General features: G+C 40.9%; 1 protein-coding gene across 5 annotated transcripts in view; it reads right to left on the minus strand.

Annotated features, from left to right (window-relative positions):
* The window catches only part of HIBCH (3-hydroxyisobutyryl-CoA hydrolase), a 68,670-nt gene that overhangs the window by 32,491 nt on the left and 15,302 nt on the right, over positions 1–20,877 (minus strand). For 2 of the 5 annotated variants that reach the window (XM_081935158.1, XM_081935157.1), the window contains exons 2-6: positions 12,049–12,091; positions 10,956–11,090; positions 7,853–7,937; positions 7,432–7,512; positions 6,428–6,480 (exon numbers count right to left, since the gene is read on the minus strand). In XM_081935158.1, coding sequence (XP_081791284.1) covers positions 6,428–6,480; positions 7,432–7,512; positions 7,853–7,937; positions 10,956–11,087 — 351 coding nt within the window. In that variant the 5' untranslated portion in view covers positions 11,088–11,090; positions 12,049–12,091. Of the gene's footprint in view, positions 1–6,427; positions 6,481–7,431; positions 7,513–7,852; positions 7,938–10,955; positions 11,091–12,048; positions 12,092–13,388; positions 13,513–20,877 lie in introns of those variants that run through there. The other 3 variants (XM_081935155.1, XM_081935156.1, XM_081935159.1) reach the window with 3 other exon arrangements.

Below are 20,877 nucleotides of genomic sequence, written 5' to 3' on the forward strand. Positions count from 1 at the left end.
CAAGATCCCTCTCACAATTACTACTATTGAGGAAGGTACCACCTATACTGTACCTGTGCATTTCGTTTTTCTTGCCTAAATGGAGAACCTTACTCTTTTCATCATTGAATTTCATTTTATTAGATAGTGCCCAATGTTGAAGTTTGTCAAGCTCCTTTTGTATCTTAAGCCTATCTTCTGGAGTTGGTTATTCCTGCCAGCTTGGTGTCATCTGCAAATTTGATGAGTTCCCCATTTATTCCCTCATCCAAATCATTGATGAAGATGTTGAAGAGTACTGGGCCTAAAACAGAGCCTTGGGGTACTCCACTGCATACTTCCCTCCATGTAAATGCAGTTCCATTGAGGACTACACGTTGAGTGCGGTTGGTCAGCCAGTTACGAATCCATCTGGTGGTGATGCTGTCCAGCCCACATTCTTCTACTTTATTTAGTAGTAGGTTATTTCATCTGGCACCTTCATGCTGATTTTAAAATTTACAACTAAGAAGAATTATATATCAGAAAGGCAATACTACACCACTACATGGACCTGGCTCTACAGTTAAATAAATTAGACATACATACATACATACATACATACATACATACATACATACATACATACATACAATTATACGATTGAGAAAGAATTGTGAGTAAAACATTAGACAGCTACTGTCATTTGATGTTAACAAATAGTACATACTAATGCTGAGATATATGGAAAAGCGATGAGGAAGAGGGAACAAAGGACCTTTCACTCAGAACCACTGCAGGAACATCATTAATGGAAACCAAGCAAGGCCATGACTCCGAGCTAAAAGACCTTTTGAATCCAGTTGCCAGAGAATTTAATGGGAAGATAGTGTCACACTCATTTTCCCTTAGGCCAGTGATTCTCAACTTGTGGGTCGGGACCCCTTTGGGGTCGAACGACCCTTTCACAGGGGTCACCTAAGACCATCGGAAAACACATATTTTCAATGGTCTTAGGAACCGAGACACCAATTTTATGGTTGGGGGTCACCACAACATGAGGAACTGTATTAAAGGGTCGCAGCATTGGGAAGGTTGAGAACCACTGCCTTAGCAGGAGAGTCAAACTGACGGCCCTCAGGCCAGATGCGTCATGCGCAGGCCACACCCACCCCAGCTCCGCAAATGGGAAAAACATCACAAAACGTCACGTGACAGCAACGTGACGCAGCAAGTTTGACACCGGTGCTATAGAGGCATCTGCTTGACCACTGTAAGAACAGAACACTGAATTAGATGCTGGCTTTGGATTAAACTAGCCAGGTTTTTTTTATATGTGCTTTTGGTTTGAGCTTTGGATAAAGAAATTTATTTCGTAAGTACACTAACATCCACATCCCAGTGTGCAGGTCTGTTTAATATGCATTAATTAAAAATATGTATCTTATTGCAATCCAAAAAAGTATCTATGCACACATACAGCTCTTACAGTACCTTTTCTCCTATCCATATTAATACAACTTTTAGTTCAAAACCACATTGTGCTTTCTCTGTACATTCGGCTATTGTTAATTTAAACTATGTTTTACTTCCCATCTGTATATTCCCCTCCCAACTAGGGATAATATACATGTAATGAAAGCTCTAAGAGACTACCTTCACATCAGATGTGTTGGTCTTTGAAATGCTTCAGGGCTCTCAGCTATTTCTTTCAGCAACAGCCCAACCCAGCTACCCTTTTAGAAATTCTAGGCAATTTACACATGGAAGCAAACTAACAGAAGTCAATGAGGTTTGCTCCTCAGATGCCTCTTATTGTTATTCTTTAATGAGATATAACATCCATAAACTCTGTGTGAGGACATTTTTGAAAAATGATAGTAAATAAACCATTCCTGTTATAGAATAAAACTGCTGGTATCTGAAATTTCCTTTGCACATTTTACCCTGGTAAGTTATTTCTCCTTCACTATTCCCAAAATAAACAGGAAGTCATTGGTGTTCAATTCATTACATTCATTCCACCAGGGGCTAGTCACAAACGGAGAAATCACAATCTGCTTTTATTTTTACACAGCCATCTGCAGCTTTATTTACTGATGCTCCCCGTAAGAGGAGCTTTTACTACATGGTGCTAAAAATACTATGGATACTCTTAGTGTATTTATATTTTCACACATGCTTGTAAAAATCAGCTGCTCAACACTGCCTCGTCTTTTGGCCTGGTTCAAGTGCATTCAAAAATTAGTGGGAAAACTTAATACCGAATGAAGGGCTATGAATATTCACTACAGATGTTATATGATCAAATAAAATATCCTTATTGCCGAATCACCAGTCAAAACGAATCTTGAGGAAAAACTGGATTCTCAGAGACCTTCAAATCATACACATACTTCCTCGCATAGCCTATTTCTCACTTTTGGGGTTGGGGGTGGGGTGGGGACTTCAGGTCCCTTCAGTTTTCTTGGTGAAATTTTTGGGAAATGGTTTGCCTCTGCCTCCTTCCTAGGGCTGAGAAGGAATGCCTTTTCCCCAAACACCATTCAGTTGGCTTCTGTACTTAAGGCTGGGCTACATCTTCGTTTTTATAAGCAGTGACTCTGTGGTAGACCAGATTTAATAAATGAGTAGAAAATAAAACAATACATCTAAAAACCAGTCTTGTGAACATCAATTTGGTTTCTGCATTATACGCCTTATTAGACTAATGTAATCCATTTAAAGCTCCATTTATTCCATTTAACATGCATTTCTGGTCAACCGATGGCCTGAAATGTTCTTAAAAGCTTCAGCTGCCTTGTTCAAAAGAAAGTGGTCTGTTTTCTGTTCTGCTCCACCTCCAATATTTTATCTGAATTGCTGTTTGCCTCTGTTCTATCTCAGTTCCATTTGGGAACACTTCACCATATGAAAACATATGATTTCAACAGGAAACGACTACTGGACTCTAGGTCAACTGACAAAAAAGATACAATTATCTACTATTTCAGGATGCATTTTAATCATGCAAGGCCCATCAAGTTTTGCTTTAATTTAGCTGCTACTGCAAACTATGAGACACTTTTACCCTTTGCTATGCAATGCATCGAAGTGTGATTTAGGCATAGTATGAATGAACATTGGCTAAATGTTATTTATTTAACAAACTATAGAAATCAAACTCTGTCTTAAAATAGATCCAGTCTGCATTTAAAGTTATTGCCTTTCAAAGATAACTACAAGACTGCTTAGATATAAGGTAGTCCTCGGTTTGCAATCATAATTGAGCCTGGAACTATTGTCATAAGTCATGCCAGCGATTAAGAAGTCATCATATGACTGACTCAATTTTATGACATTTTTTGCAATGGTCATTAAAGGAGTCACCCTGTCATTAAGCAAATGCCATAGTCGTTAAGTTAAGCAAATGCCAGTCATTTTTGCTGAAACCCAGTGTCCATCCGTCCGTCCATCCATCTATTTACGTACCTACCCACCTACCTACCTACCTTCCCATTTTGCCCTTCAGAGTGGATTATATCAAATTAACAAAAAATCCAACAATTATAAATATAAAAATGGATTAAAATTACAACAATTAAAACAAGGATTTGGAAGGGAGAGGCAGGCTGCCTTCTGTGTTAGTGTACAATCACATCCAGCCAGCAGTTTCTCCTAAGGATCCCATGCCAGTCGGTAGAGTCAGGTTTTAAGGCTTTCTCTGAAGGCTAAAATTTTCTGGCAAAAAAATACCTCTGTGAATTGTGGTCATGTGGCCACGGGATGCTGTAAATGGGCTGGTTGTCAAGCATCCAAAATGCAATCGCATAACTGTGGGATGGCAGCCACTGAAACTTCAACTCTTGGTCATAAGTACCTTTTTGGGGTAAGCTGATGCAAAATAACTATTCATAAGTCAACTGTAAACTGAAACAAGTGATTTTGCCTGGGTCACTGGATATCAGCAAGGTTACTTGATTAATCTAATTTTTACCCTCCTTTTAAATTTCAATTTTATTTGTGCTATTTATTTATTTGCATCATATATACTAGCATTTGAGAGCCAATTTTGTGGAGTGGTTAAAGGCACCGGGCAAGATACCAGGAGACTCTTGAGTGTTAATCCTGTCTTAGGCCCAAAGTCAGCCAGATGACCTTGGCTAGTTGCTTCTTGTGAGTCCTAGGGAGAAGGCAAGGGAAAATCACTTCCAAAAATATTCACAAGAAAATTGCATGGACTTGTCCTAGTAGTCATTAGGAGTTGAGACTGACCTGAAGGAACAACAAAATACATTGTAAATTGCGAATTTAGATCACATAGTTCTTTTTAATTTGACATTTATATTCTTTTATTTATACTATTATGATTATATTCTTTTATTTATACTATTATTATATAACTACTACCATTATTATTTCTATTATTTAATAAGGCAAAAGCACACATTTTCAAGCCCCCTCAGTACCTGGAAGTTAAACCTGGAGGAATTCCACTGACATCCTTGTATATAAGAGGATAAAGAAGGGTTATGAGTCCACCTGGTCTCAATAGCACATTTTGAAATGCAAGTCTCCATTTAATGTTACAGGCGCTGGGCAGCCCAAATACTAGTCTGGGTATGGCATAAGGGTTCCTGGCCCAATCCTATAGCAGACCATTCCTCTACCCCGAGAAAGATGCACAATCATGGGATCAAGTTGTCTTAAGAAGCCAGAAACGGAAAAGAGCAAGCAGACTTCAACAACCTCTTGCCATTGTGTTACATCTCTGCTCTAGTGGCTGAGAATGTGCTGAAGTCTCACAGGATTGTTCAGTACAGCTGGAGGTACCGAGACCAAGTCCTGAATAAACGTTGTTTCCTTTGCTCATTCTCCTCCTTCAATACCAGATTTTGCTGGCTGGCTGAAATAATGTGAGAAAGTCAAGCAGCGGTATCAGTGATCTTGATATATTGTTTTCTCAGCTTACAGAGATTATGACGGCTTGATAAACTAACTGATCTGCAAGCCATGTCCAATCTTGCTTTGGGTGTAATGGATGACTGCACTGTCACTGCCCCAGTGAGAACCGTTCCAGAGCCTAGACTGCCGCAAACCCGGCTGCATAAAGTTTTGTTTTGTTTTGGGGGGGGGGGGGGATTTCTCTACTTTAGTTCTTTGTCTGAATACCCTGAGTATTGCCTAAGTAGATAAGATATACAAGGAAGGAAGGTCCAGAGCTTGTCTGGTCAAGCAGTTTCAAAACACGGAATGTTCAGCTAAGACTTCCTTTTGGATCAGGACACACTGATATAACGTGTCAGTTTTGTCACAATTGCTTGCCCACAGACAAAAGGGCTAACCTGCACATTTGAAATCCAAAGTTGGTCCTAGGATCAAATGACACTTCTTCTTTTTTTTAAATCTCAAAGGAAAACATTGTCATGGGACAAAACACAAAATGTCCATGTTACCATTGAACAAGAAAAAAACTAGGAAAGAAGAGTTTACTTACTCAGCTCTTTCAAGATGGGAAGGGGGTCATATAATTGCATATAATGAAAAAAAAAGGGGGAGAGTCTCCAAAAGCCTGGGGACTAGACTACATCATTTGCAGTCAGACAATGATTACACCCAGCTTTTCAAGGACTGATTATTCCCAAAGGAGCAGAAGAACCAATTGCGTTGTATACATAATGTACAATGACAATAAAGGCTATATACTATACTAAGAAGAGGAAAGATGCAAGGAACAACAGGAGAATATTCCCAATCCTATGTAAGATAAACCAGGCAATTAATTTTCTTTGCAAAAGGCATACATCATACAGTGCTTTGTAACTCAACCACTGCTTATGTGACACCGTCCAAATATTAGCAGAAGGAAACTAGATTCTTCAAGCAGGATGTTTTTTTTCCTAAGAGCACAATCCTTTAGCACAATAAAGGTAAAATGGTCACTGGCAACACAGTGCTAGTTACGTAATAAGACAAACAGTACCAGGCAGAAATTCATTCAGTATCTTTCTCAAAAAATATTGTTATTTAAAACCTGGTAGAATCCCTGATTACCTTGCTTGTTTAACCTTTATTTGCTCTACATGTTGTTCTTCCCTAATGCTGTTTCTTAAGGTAGTTCCTCCCTACTCTTCGTCTTCTGTTTTTTTAAGACACTTTTCACCTTGCACCTTTAGATATTCTTCCTCCTGGAATAACTTCTTTCAGAGGATACAGAGGATTCTCATTTTTTCCTTATCATAGTTCTGGTTTTTTTTTTTTTTTTGCAGCTAAAAATAGTTTTTACTATTAGTTTAACAAAGCAGCATGATGAACATTCGGTATGAGAAGACAGTATTGTGAACCTTCTTCCAAAATATACGAATGTCAATTTCATCCATCAAATAAGATTGCTTGAAATAGGCTGTAACTAGTTCACCCACAATTTTTAAGACTGGTTGTGAACACAAGGTGAACCAATCTGTTTATTTTACAAAATGTTTCCACTTACACCACCCATTGTAACTCCATCGATAAGTGCCACATAAGGTTTCTTGCAGGTGCCTGTCAAAAATGATAGAATATGTTATCCTACTTAAAATATTAGAATGCACACTTACCTAAGGAAATACATCTTTATAATTCGAATAAAATATTCAGATGAGTAAGTTAAAAAATTTCATTTTTTTCATTGTTAAGAGCATTTTAAAATATATTTTTATGTTTAAGATACTGGTTCTTTTCCCCCCATTCTTAATGTTGTTTGGGGAGGAAAAACCAGTTGTCATTTAACCAGATTACAACGGTCACCTTGTAAAACATAGCAGAGATGTAAAAACAGGCCAGAATAGAAAAAGGAAGAAGCTGGCGGTACCCAAATTAACAAACAGATTGATACTGATAGCGATAGCACACAAGAAATGGTTATTTGTTCATTGTCAAAAGAACAACATATTAAATATTAGATAGGTCTCAATAAGGACTGCATTCTCTAATCAGAATTTTACATTTTAAATATGGAGCCACTGTTCTTAGAATAACTTAAGTAAAAATTAAGAAAAAGCAAACAAGTTAATAAGAGAATTGGTTTAAATAGTCCACCTTTAATGTTCTTTAGCTTTACTTATATAGTATGCAATGTAAACGTGAAACGGGGACACCCTAGCAGGAGTTGCAAATAAATACTACTAAGCATAAATTCAAATAATATAAATTGTGCACATAAAGGGTTAGAGTACTCAGTCTTTTATATTTTGAGATGTGACATTAAAATTATCTTTAAAAAAAAACTGTCCTAATTTTAGAACCCTTTCGTAAAGTTTCATTCTCTTCTGCTGCGGTGTTTCCTTAAATGAATAGCTTTCACTCCTAAACATGGAAAAGACCATCAAAAATACCAAGCTGAACAGGCTTTATTGGCTTACACAATAAATATCTATTATCCTAAAACAGAATTTTCACTGCAGAGATGGTCGAAAGAAATTATTAAGGGGATACTATTAAAAGTACACATACCAGTGGCATTATTCAATTTGTATTCTTCTCTGAAAAAAACTTTTGTTAATCTGTCTCCATGTTTTCCTGCTTCACTGATAGCTAAAAATACAAAACAAATGTCAAAATTAATGATGACAACATTTAATGTCCCGAAATATTCCTCTTTCCTTCTGGCTTCCACAACTCCTTTCACAAGAATTAGCAAATTCTGTTAACTATGGTGAGCTAGGATAGAGAGTAGATCACCCCAAATCAAATGAGGCCTGAGGAAATGGCTTCCTAGGAGGTCCTCTCAGGTTCAAAGATAAGAAGTTCGTGTCAATAGGCCACCCTGGCATTAGCACTCAATAAGGGAGCCGGGTTAGGATGACATTTCCTTGGATTCAAAATCAAGGACAAAGCCCTGAACTTTGTAAAAAAAAAATGTTCACATTCTCACCTTTTATATCACCCCCAGCACAGAACACTTTTTCACCCGCTCCCTTTATTAATATTAAGAAAGTTTCAGGATCCTGCTCCCACTTCTGAAAGAAATAATGGGAAAGACCATGTCAGAGCATTAGACGTTTTAAGTGTGCGGTCTCTCTTTTTTCAAATTATGCAACACGTGTAAAAGTTACCTAGATCAGGGTTGGATTGTCCAGAAAGAATAGAAAGCCAAAGCATTAGAACATTGTCTATTGTCAGCCTCATTCAAGTCGACCAGCCTAGGAATCAATTCCTCAGGAAGGTTATAAACTACTGACTATAATAACAAAACCGTACAAGAATGATTGTGGTATACCGACTCCCTTTTTCTATCATCCAGTAAAGCAGAAAGGTAGCTATCTGTTCTGACCCAGGCTTCCTTAACGAGTAAGAAGTGGAGTCTTGGTCCCGGCAAAACCCCTTTTATTTACACAACTGTGAATTCCTTTCATTCACAGTCCACAAGACTTAGCAAACAGTCTTTCAGAGGGTTGTTTACCAAATACGAACCTTCTCTTGTTTGGCAAGGTGCCAAATAGTTAGTTCCAAATGCAGGGCAAGGCAAAACTTGGCACAGTCTCTTATAGGTACAAACAGAACTTTTCTCTCTTGACATGACTGAATGAACAAATTGTTTCCTGCAAAAGCCCACTTCCTGTTCGCCCCTCTTTTGTTTCCTATAGGAGGGGCCAATCATCTCCAAGGTGTAGCTTTACTCTTAAGTCGAACCTGCTTTCTTACTTGTTCTTGTCTTCTGGCAGCTCTGTGCATGCGCACACTGGGAACAGACTCCAGCTGTACCTCTGCTTCACTGCTGTCTAGCTCCCTCTCTGCCTCCAACGCAGAGCCCTCGTCTGAGCTTTCCTCAACCCTCAGGACTGGCCCATGTTACTCCCCAACCTCCTCACTGTCTGACTCTGCTGCCAGCTCTGCAGGCCGCCAGCAGGCCACAATATTATCTGACCCTACCAAATTTTATCTCAATTCTCAGTCTTAAAAAAAAGTTTCAGTCCCTTTTGCCTAGGTAACTGTTCCTGCATATTTCCATCATAAGCATCCTGACTCTATACCCCACCCTTGGATTCCCAACCACTGCATTTGCAGGATGAGAAATTGTAATTCAGCAATATACGGAACTCACAATTTTCTACCTTATTGCATAGTCCTACGGAGGCCTTTTGGAAAGTTGGTCAAATCTATTCATATGTCCAGATAAAAATGTATACAGTTAAGTTCAGGGATATATTGTATCAAGCTGAAACCTTATAAATACTGCAGTTCTACTTATTTAAGGATAAGGAGAGGCAAGAGTACCCTTTTCTGTTGCTGCCCTCTCCCTTTGGAACACCATCCCATTTGAGATTAGATTGGGACTGACCTCATACAACTTTTGGAAAGCCCTTAAGACCTGGCTTTTCTTCTGGGCATGGGGGTCAGGAGATGAGGTGTCCCATGATTTAATTAGTGTTGGGTGATTTATTCTTGGTTGCAATTTTTCCTTTTCTTTGATTCTCTTATTTTATGATAATTGTTTATTATTTCTGTTATTTATTTTGTTGTTTGGAAGTGTGTTACTCACCAGTAGTATTTTGCAAGATGAGCAACCATATAAATCAAATCACATCAAATCAAATCAAGTAACACAGAGGATTGAGAGAAGTTTTTTCCTTCTTAGAATATCCATGAAAGAGGCTGGGAATATTAGCACATTAGACCCCCATCTCTTCTCACCCTCTTTCCACTATACAAGCCAGCATGCAAGAGGTACACACCATCATGATAGTTACATCCCTCCTTCAAAAAAAAAAAAAAGCTGATGAGAAAGAGAACCTACTATGTAAGCCCAAACGGAGCTTTGCTCTGAACAGACCAGCTACACAAACAAAGAGAAATGCATACTGTTTCCATTTCTCCCCGCCTTATGGACTCTTCATTTTTTCTGAAGAGAGCAGAGTAGGATACCAAAGGAGGAAGAAGAAGCTCTTGCAGTCAATGTATTTTATCACAAGGCTTGTGACATCATTGCTATACTCTCAAGCCATGCCAAGAATGTCCTACTGAAGACCTGTTACAAACAGAACCTTCAACTCCCTTCAAAACAATGCTTCTCAACAGAATCTATTTACACCTTTAGTGGCAAAGTGTACTGAGAAATCAATGTCAACTTGACTAGAAGTGCCATCTTTGTTTAGCTACACTGTTTCCCTTAATAAGACCTCCCTGGGCTTTTGAGCGCATGCACTAAAATAAGACCTCCCGCAAAAATAAGACCTCCCCTAAAATATTTAACCACGTGCGCAGCCAGTCCCCACCATTTCCTGGGGGAGGAAACATGCCCCATGCACCTGCTATCCATGCAGAACGGTCTCACGGAGGCCACTCCCACAAACCCTAGCTACTGCGCCACATATCTTAGTGACGGCAGGCCCAGCGATGTTAGGGCTGGCAAGAATGTGCCAGAAACAGAGACCGAACTTCCAGCCCTCTCTGGATCCGCTGATCTGTGGGCCGCATGCCGAGGTGAAGGGGCCTCCTGCATCTCAAAAATAGTAAGCCACCCCCCTCCCGAAAATAAGGCCAAGCACTTATTTTGTGGATCAAAAGAAAATAAGACCCTGTCTTATTTTTGGAGAAATACAGTAGTCTCATATGTCTTCTGTCAACCCATTCATCAATTGCTTTACAGATAGACTTCAACTTACAACAGCTCATTTAGTGACCATTCAAAGTTACAATGGCACTGAAAAAAACTGACTTATGATCGTTTTTCACATTTATGTCCTTTGTAGCATCGCCATGATCATGTAATCAAAATTCAGATGCTTGGCAACTGAGTCATACTTATAAGTAAATGGGAAAGCCAGATTCACTTAACAACTGTGTTACTAGCTTATCAACTGCAATGATTCACTTAACCACTATGGCAAGAAAGGTCGTAAAATGGGGCAAAACTTACTTAACGTCTCACTTAACAACATAAATTTTGGGCTGAACTGTGGCCGTAAGTCGAGGACTACCTGTATCTAAAATGTTTTGGTACTGTTATAACCTTGGTTTCATATAAAGCCACCAACCTTTAACTGGGGATAGATCTGTCGAATCATGGAAAGAGTAAGCGCATTCAGAGCTTTCGGTCTGTTCATGGTAATAATGCCAGCACACCCTCTTTTTTCCAACAGAACCTCAGCTGAAGGATCCTTAGTCATACTCTGTATGGAATGACAAAGACTTGAATGAAGCTGATGCACCAATGACAGATTGGTTGGCAATTCTACACAATCTGTAATTCTGCAGAAGATCTTCAAAACATAATTAGTACATACTAAAATGGCTACTTTTAAGACAAGCACTTTGGGCACAAATCTACAGAAGTACCCAATATTAAGAACCTCCACCAATATTCCAGACATAGAACTCTTTCTTACATTCCTTACACCACCTTTGATTCTTGTTCTTAATTTTCTCATTCTAACACTGTTAAATATACCCAACTATTACAAAATTGAATTTTATCTAAGAGGTTCCACAGTTAGTAAGTTTATAAGCCAAAGTGAAATCACTAGGAACCTGTCAACTCTGTTTTATAGTACTGTTCATAATGCTTTGTGCATTTGGACTAAATTGTTACTTTTCTATTTTAAAGAAAACCATATTATTTAACTATCTGATGTTCTTCAGATTTTACCTTTATCCTGTCTTGAAACAGAACATTACCAGATGATAGTTTTGTAAGAAACTTCCTTCATTTTCAAAAGTATTTTTCCTTTTGCCTTGAGAGATTGCTATTTAAAAAACACAAATCAACAAATCCTCATTGGGACTGAGGAATTCGTGTTATTAGGGCTTTTGTGTTTTAAACAAATATTTATTCACCCAACTTCCATACTTACTAAGTGTCGTAATACTTTTCTATTTTAAAGAAAACCATATTATTTAACTATCTGATGTTCTTCAGATTTTACCTTTATCCTGTCTTGAAACAGAACATTACCAGATGATAGTTTTGTAAGAAACTTCCTTCATTTTCAAAAGTATTTTTCCTTTTGCCTTGAGAGATTGCTATTTAAAAAACACAAATCAACAAATCCTCATTGGGACTGAGGAATTCGTGTTATTAGGGCTTTTGTGTTTTAAACAAATATTTATTCACCCAACTTCCATACTTACTAAGTGTCGTAATGTGATTTGCAACCTGTTGAATGGCTTCAAACTGAAACAAAAAACTCAAGGTCAGACATATCTCTGCCACAGCAAATGTAAATACATAAAGCAAATTATGTATTTTTGTTAGACTTGTTTTTAGATATGTCTTTCATTCCTCTGCATATTTCTCAAAATGATACATCCATTTAATGTAGTTACATTTTTTCTAATATACAGTACAAAGATTTTTTTTGCCTCTATTGCTCTGATACAAACAATATATAAATTCAAGAATACTAGCCAGACATATGGGACTTTACATGAATTTGGTATATTTTTCTCCTAATGCCCTTTCTTCACTGTTTTCCCCAAAACACTCTAGGATCTGGGACTCAATAGAATGACATAAAACATGTGGGAAATATATTTGTACTAATGAATAAAGTCCACCCTTTGTTTTTAATTTTAGATTTTTTTTATCCTGTCTTTATTTATTTTTATTATTTTATAACAGTGTTAAGCTGTTTGGAAATTAGGATAGAGAATTGCATATATATATATATATATACACACACGCACACACACACACACACACACATATATGTGTTATATTTGTACTGATAAATAAATAAAGGTCATAGTCATACCAGGGGTTGTAACACAAATACACACACACACACACACACACACACACACATATGCAAAGCCCGATTCTCTATCCTAATTTCCAAACAGCTTAACACTGATACTTTTTATTGTTTGTTTTGGTAGCAGAAAATTAACTGTTACTGCCCTTGGATGCAGGGCAAGCTCCAAATTACTGCTTAATCCTGCAGCTCAAATTCGGTTGATAAATCAAAATGTTTGCCTTTACAGTTCAAGGGATCATTTCTATAGTATCCAACTAAAGAAATGCATTCGAAAGTGATCGGCTGAGCTTGCTTACAACTAGGAACAAGCTTTTATTATCATGTGCAGTGCAGTGCAGTGCAGTGCCATGCGTGAGAAGATGTTCGCCGTTTTGGGGCTGATCAATCAGGATGGCAGCGAAGTATTTTTTTGCTCGCTTGCAGCGCCTATCTAGGAGAGAGGGAGCAGCTGTAATCTTACGGTGGGACGCCAGCGGACACCGGCACTCCGGGGTTTCACGCGCAACATGCGAACTGATCTTATGCAAAACGGGGCAGAGTTCAACTATCAGAACTCGGTGGGACTTTTAAGTAAATCCCCGGGGACAGCGGAACCGCTCAGAGCAAGCGGTGGGGCGGAGGGCTGCCCTGGGCACTTCTTCAATCTCTCCTACTCCATCCTACTAAGGTGTCGAAACTGAAGGTGGCCTTTCCCCCTCGGTCGTCGGAATCTACCTGGGAAGACACCTCCGCATCACAGGGGTCACCAGCAGCCCCATCACGCCACCGTCTGCTCACGCCCCCACCCTCGCCCAAGTAAGGAGACGCCGAGATGGCGCGCCCTGATGACATCATCCAAGTGCGCTGGAAGGCAAAGCACGCGTACGGAGACTACCAGAAGCGAATAGTGGGGGACCATCTCGTAGTCTGGATCAGAAATATCTGGATTTGGATTTATTCTCCTGGCGCAGAACTCTCTCACAGAGGATGACTTTGCCATGGACTCCACGTTTCACGTTAAGGATGGCGTACAAGAGGCATCCAATAATTATGCATCGCTGGCCATATGGCGATGACAGTTCTGAGTTTACAGCTAAACATCCCTCCCCTGTTACAGTTATTCGTCGGTGCTTTTAGCGGTTCAAATAATGCATTTCAGGAATGGACATTTCGTATGGGGAATTCATTCCCATCGCTCTCTCTCAGCCTTAGGGAAAAGCAAGCAAGGGTAAATTACTTTACCTCTAAGAAGCAACTTAGACCTGAGGAGAAAGTTCCTGACAGTTAGAACAATTGATCAGTGGAACAACTTGCCTCCAGAAGTGAATGTGCCAATACGGGAAGTTTTTAAGAAGATGTTGGATAACTATTTGTCTGAAGTGGTGTAGGGTTTCCTGCCTAAGCAGGGGGTTGGACTAGAAGACCTCCAAGGACCCTTCCAGCTCTGTTATTATATATTCTACTTCCTAAAAACTTTACGAACAAAAGTAAACCTTAGACTGTCTGATGTCGACCTCATCCCATTCCTAAGAAGCCTGTAAGGGGCATGCATAAGCACACCAAAGTGCCCACTGTCCTTGTCTTAATGTCCCCACTTATTCGTGTTCATTTTCTGTATTCATAATCATGTTTATACTTATATCTGTTATCTTATACATGCTTGACAAATAAATAAACCCGGAGGAAGTGGCACGTAAGCAGTTTCCAAGAGTCAATACTGATTCGAAGAGACTAAAAAGAAATTCATTTGGAGGAGGAAAGGTCAAGTCACCGATACCTCTGACAGAAATCTGGATCTTGCCCATATTCCCCAGTGTTGCTTTTCCTGATCTGGAGGGACCCGTGTTAGAAAGTTCTTTGCGCCCAAAAGACAAGAGTTCCTAAAACCCCAGAAGCGCAGCATTGCTTTGCTCTCTATTTTTGTGAATGAAAATTACTTGAAAACACATTTCAGAGTTTCCCTTTAAAGAGCGCTAGACTGCTGTGTACAGCGTCTCCTGGTGGTAATTGAAGCAACTGCGCTAAGCCGGATTGTTTTCTTCTCCTCCCGCTGCAACGCCCACTTTTTTCAGCTACCAAGATTCGTGCGCTTGGGCGCTGATGCTCTCATCGTGTGACAATTGCCAATTGTAATATATCATGTAATAAAAAATAAAGTAGAGTTGAATTATGTCTGTTGTGGCTGTTCATCCCTCTACTTTCAGTGCCTTGAAGACAGAACAAAAAAAAAATCAACAGAAAGATTTTTCCCAGTCTTTTCCAGGGAAAGCTATTGCTTTCTATTCCCTATAATGCAACTGTTAATACAAAGGAAGTCCGTTTGCGGTGGTTCAGGCTTAGGGTTAGGAAATAAGATAGGTTTACCCTCAGCTATGGGTAGATATTTTTTTAAAAAAACAATACTTTGAGCAACAAATATGATTATGAATTGAACATATTTGTTACTTTTTTAAATTGTACTTTAATGTAGAATAGAATATAATTCTTCATTGGCCAAGTGTGATTGGACACACAAGGAATTTGTCTTTGGTGCATATACTCTCAGTGTACATAGATAATATACATTCGTCAAGAATCGTAAGGTACAACACTTAATGATAGTCATAGGGTACTATGGAAAGTTATCACCCAGCCCTCTCCCAGAAAAATGAAATATCCTAGAAATATTGAAATGGCAGAATATTATATTTCCCTGGATGTGAAAAGGAAGAAACATGTTTTAAAGAGAGAATAGCTCCCTGCAGCTTCCTGCCCCCACCCACTTTGTCAATGGGCCATTAAGATGGCCAAGCCAGTCCCTTTACATAATAAAGACTTCTCCCCTTCAGCTCCAGGGGGATGGGATTAAGGCATGATAATATTGGCTCTTTACCCAACTCACCACATGGCATCTGAGAACTCAACCAAACCTGGATTCAAAACACAGCCTAGAGAGTTGCCCCTGCATGGCCCATGGGAGTCTGACAACCAATCAGAATACAAGCTCAAGATCAAAGGCCAGAGAGGGCATAAAACCAGGGACTCAGCATCTCAGCCCTTCCTTCTCTTCTCCACCAACATTGAAGCATGTGATCACCTTTTCTGTTCAGGACTCAAGCCATGTGGTCCTGTCCACCATTAAACCATCTTTCCAAGCAGCCTCCATGTCTCCAGTATCTTTTTCCCACTTGGAGCTGAACCCAGAAGGATATTTCTTTTAACAGTACAAATAAGCAGTCAGGAAACAATATCAATATAAATCATAAGGATACAAGCAGCAAAATTACAGTCCTGCAGTCATAAGTGGCAGGAGATGGGTGATAGGAACAATGAGAAGACTAATGGTAATAGTAACGCAGCCTTAGTGAATAGTTTGACAGTGGTGAGGGAATTATTTGTTTAGCACAGTGATGGCGTTCGGGGGAAAAACTGTTCTTGTGTCTAGTTGTCTTGATATGCAGTACTTAATGTACTTAATGTAAAAATAAGGATAATACAATTTTAATAACCAGAGGTGACAAATGAAAACAATTGTATATTACCTGTTTTAATTTTCAGTTATCTGATAATGCTGAAGTTGGTTATTAGTTGGGATACAATTAGTTTTTTTACAATCGGTCTGAGTAATGTTTGATTAAAGATAACAAATAATAATAAAATGTGAAGATTTGATAATGAATGATAGTATGAAACTGTTATCCATTGACATCTATAAAGAAAAAACAGGAATAGTGCATTAGGATTTTGTGTGTGTGTGCTTTGTGACATGCTGTCAAAAGTGATTAGAATTTTTTTTAAGGTTAGGAGGCAAATTAAAATGGTATTTATAATAATTAAAAGTATTGTATGCAGTTTTATCTTCATCAAATGATTCATCAACATTTTACTTTGATTGGGAGCTGTGTTAAAAATAATTTTAAAAATTTAAACTTGAATTCAAAATTACTGTTTGGACTGGGAAGACTATTATGACATAAGGCCTTCCATTGTGACATCATATCCCCTAGTATGGTTCTCATGCCAAGTAGATACAGTTAATAGTGTTCACAGAAAAAAGAACACAATTCCTTATCTCCTATTTTCATGGTTTTACCCACATCTCTGCTGAATGTGAATGAGGGAGTGTATAAGATAAAGAATCAGTAATATATAAGAAGAAAGCAAAACAGTTAAACATGTAAGTAAGATTTCTCATTATCTAACATAGTCTGAAGAACTTATTACAAATTATGTTTAATTACACTTTACCTTCAACTATGCATCAGAACTAAGCTCATATAAAAATTCATTCCATATTCCTTCATACAATAATATTTCTCTTTATTTTTCCTATAAATCTCTTCTTTTAAAAATATGGAGGGACCATCTTAAAGCAATCATTCTGCTACAATAAATTATCTTTGATGCACTACCTATTGTTCATACAGATGTACATATGAGGATTTTTGCTATTTTTGACTGGTAGGTTTTTGGCAAAACACTAATGTTGTGAGATACTATGGGAAGTAACTTTATTTTTCACTATAACATCAAATAAATTATTCAAAACAATCTGAATACCTTAATCCAGCGGTTCTCAAATAGTGGGGCGCGCCCCCCCTGGGGGGGCGCGAGGCTCCATAAAGGGGGGCGCGAAGGCTCCCTTTCCATCTGGGTGCAACGGCGGCGGCGGCGGCGAGGCATAATATATCCCGCCTGGAAGTGGCAGCACTTCGGACTGTGGATTTTCATTGGAGCCGCGGGCTGGAGCTGTGCAAGAAGCTTGCTCGGGCGGGGGTGGGAGGGAGGGAAGCATGGCTGTCCCAGGCTTCCCTCCCTTCCCCCCCCGCCCCCCCAGCCCAAGCAGGCTTTTTGCACAGCTCCAGCCCGCGGCTCTGATGAGTCTCTGAGCAGTCCCCAGCGCTGCCACTTCAAGCCGGGATATATTCTGCCATGCCCTCGGCGGCGTCTTTATGCAGGTAGCTCGCCTCCCCGCCAGCAGCTCCACCACCAGCATTCCGTCTGGAAGCGGAAGCGCAACAGCCGCTGTTGGGGAAGGGACAAAGGTGCGGCGGTCGCCCGATCTTGCCACCGCCACCCCTTCGCCCCTGGTAACGGCGACTGTTGTGCTGCTGCTTCCAGCTGGGATGCTGGAGGAGCTGCTGGCAGGGAGGGAGGGAAGAAAGGGAGGAGGGAGTAAGGATAGACAAGCAAGAGGGAAAGAGGAAAGAAGGCAAGCAGGCAGGAAGGAGGCAGAAGGAAGGAGGGAAGAATGGAACTGGAAGGGAGGCAGGGAAGGAGGGAGGGAGAAAGGAAGGATAGGAGGATAGGGAAAGAGGAAAGAAGGCAGGCAGGCAGGGGGAAAGAGGAAGGAGGGAACTGGAAGGGAGGCAGGGAAGGAGGGAGGGAGAAAGGAAGGATAGGAGGATAGGGAAAGAGGAAAGAAGGCAGGCAGGCAGGGGGAAAGAGGAAGGAGGGAACTGGAAGGGAGGCAGGAAGGAAGGGAAGGAGGAAGGGAGGGTGGAAGGAAGGATAGACAAGCAAGAGGGAAAGAGGAAAGAAGGCAAGCAGGCAGGAAGGAGGCAGAAGGAAGGAGGGAAGAATGGAACTGGAAGGGAGGCAGGGAAGGAGGGAGGGAGAAAGGAAAGATAGGAGGATAGGGAAAGAGGAAAGAAGGCAGGCAGGCAGGGGGAAAGAGGAAGGAGGGAACTGGAAGGGAGGCAGGAAGGAAGGGAAGGAGGAAGGGAGGGTGGAAGGAAGGATAGACAAGCAAGAGGGAAAGAGGAAAGAAAGCATGTGACTACGGTGGGAGACGAGGAAAGACCGGTGTGCTATGTTATGCAGAGGTGTACTTATAACAATTTTATAGACAAATTATACTATTTACAGTCGCGCGGGGGGGGGCGCGAAATGTTTTCTTCTTCCTAGGGGGGGCATGACAGAAAATAATTGAGAAGCACTGCCTTAATCTAACGTTCTTTGAAATGTACCCTCGGGTAAGGTGACCAGATTTTAACATTGGTAAAGCGGGAGACCATTGACTTGGGGGGGGGGGTGTTTCTTGATTAAAAATGTGGTCTATATCCTTGCACCCCTAACCCTTTAGGGGGAAAAAACCCAGAGGTCTTCAAACCTGACAGACTTGTGGACTTCAACTACCAGAATTCCTCCTCCAGTCATGTTGCAGCGACATCATCTGCGTGGATCTGCTCCATCTTCGGGTTTTTTCACCGGGGGCAGGGCTGCTGCTGAAGATGTTGATGAGCCCCCGCTGCCACCAGAATAACTGCTGCCGCCTCCTCCTCCTCCTCCAACAGCACCACCACATTTGCTGCCCAGCGCTGCGGCTGAGGTGAAGCTGCCAAAGCTCCTGCTGACGCCTCCGCCCGTGGCAGCGCCGGTGGCGCCACCCCCTCAGCTCGGAGCACCTGAGCTGGGCCCCGCGTTACCCCTGCCGCCTCCTCCTCCTCCCCGTGCTTTTGAGAAGCCATGAGGCATTTTTTTCCTGCTCCCGCCCCCTCCGCTGCCTTCCTACTGGCTCCTGCGGCCTCATGGCTCCTCAAAAGAATGGCAGAGGAGGAGGGGGCAGGGGTAATGTAGGGCCCAGCTCAGGTGCTCCGAGCGGAGGGGGAGGCGCCGCTGCCACAGGCAGAGGCACCAGCGGGAGCTTTGGCGGCTTCACCTCAGCTGCAGTGTCAGGCAGCAAATGTGGTGCTGTTGGAGGAGAAGGAGGAAGAGGAGGAGGCGGCAGCAGCAGTTATTCTAGTGGTGGTGGGGCTTTGGGGGTTCACTTTAGCCACAGCGCCAGGCGCAAGCAGCTAGGACTGGCTGCCCACAAAGGACCTCCCCAGGCTTGCTTTGCTGAACACGGGGCGACTGACAATAGTTTGAGCGGGCGCGGCCAGCGCAAACTACCGTCAGTCGCCTCGCGCTCACCAAAACAAGTCCGGGGAGGTCCTTTGCGGGCGGCCAGTTCTAGCTGCCTGCAAAGGACCTCACCTGCTTCCGGAGCCTTTGACAGTAGAAATCACTGCACGGCAGTTGTAAACTTCTGCGCGGTGTTTTCTTGACACGTGCGCGGCCGCGCACCTTACCAAAAATCGCAACTTTTTTAAAACGCCGTGGGATGCGGGACAAATTGTTAAAAATCGGGACTGTCCCGCCAAAAGAAGGACGTCTGGTCACCTTACCCTTGGGCCAAGGTACAATATCTTACAGGACTGGATTGGAAAGCTAGGTTTTACTTGCTCAAAAAGTAGCAATTATGGTCCTTCACTGGTGACTGGTAACTTAGGGAATCTGAATCCAATCTACTTTTAGTAAATAGGGGGGTCATGTTGTTAGTATCTTGTCACCTTCTTGTCATGTAAAGCTACATTAAGTTCCATTTGATTTCAAGCTGACTAGCATTAGCTCAAGGGCTGTAATATGGGTAAGGGAGAAATAATGGGAAAATCACATATGGACTCTCCCTCATATTTTTCAATGTTTTTTTAAAAATATTTTATTGTTTTTAATATTTTTAAATTATTTAAAAATAATCATTGTAAATTATAAATATTGGTAAATATTTATTTATTAATAAATATGGAGTTGATGTATGGTCATATAAGATTTTCTTACTGTATTTAATCTCCAAAACTACGAGGATGAAGTAAGGCAATTATTGTCTTAGTTTTCAATCTGAGGGGGAATCTCGCTGTGTTATGTCTGCTTTAAGGCTCAAGGAATAATAAACACATTGATTATAGCCTTATTGAGCCATTTTTCCCCTGGCGATCATTAATAATGAAGTCCAGCAACACCCACCCTTTTGAAGCTCAAATTGTATTTCCTTGATATCAGAAGTTGCAATATCTTCTGATATCAAAGGAATACAATTTGAGCTTCAAAAGGGTGGGTGTTGCTGGACTTCATTGCAATATCAAAGGAGGAGTCAACGTCACGATGATACGGACGTGCGGTCTCGATGCTCCAAGACCGCTGCCAATACTTTTGCCGCTGGGTGGTCCAATTGGACCTAAACCATCCCGTAGAGACGGTGAACAGGGAGAATAAGTCTTGCTAATCTCGGGGACACCGCAAAGTCCCTGATCGATCCAAGAGAAGGTCTTCAAGCTGGCGACAAAAAGTCCAGCCCCAGGCTGGGACAGCTCCGGAACAGAAGGGAAGTGGAAAGAGAAAGTGTGTCCATCTGGTGAGGAAACTTTATTGTTTTGGAAAAGACTGCCCAAATTTTTTTTTAAGTTAAATTAAATCCAAAAGC

The sequence above is a fragment of the Natrix helvetica genome, assembly GCF_964273705.1.
Source record: "Natrix helvetica genome assembly, chromosome: 1".
Lineage (NCBI taxonomy): Eukaryota > Metazoa > Chordata > Lepidosauria > Squamata > Natricidae > Natrix > Natrix helvetica.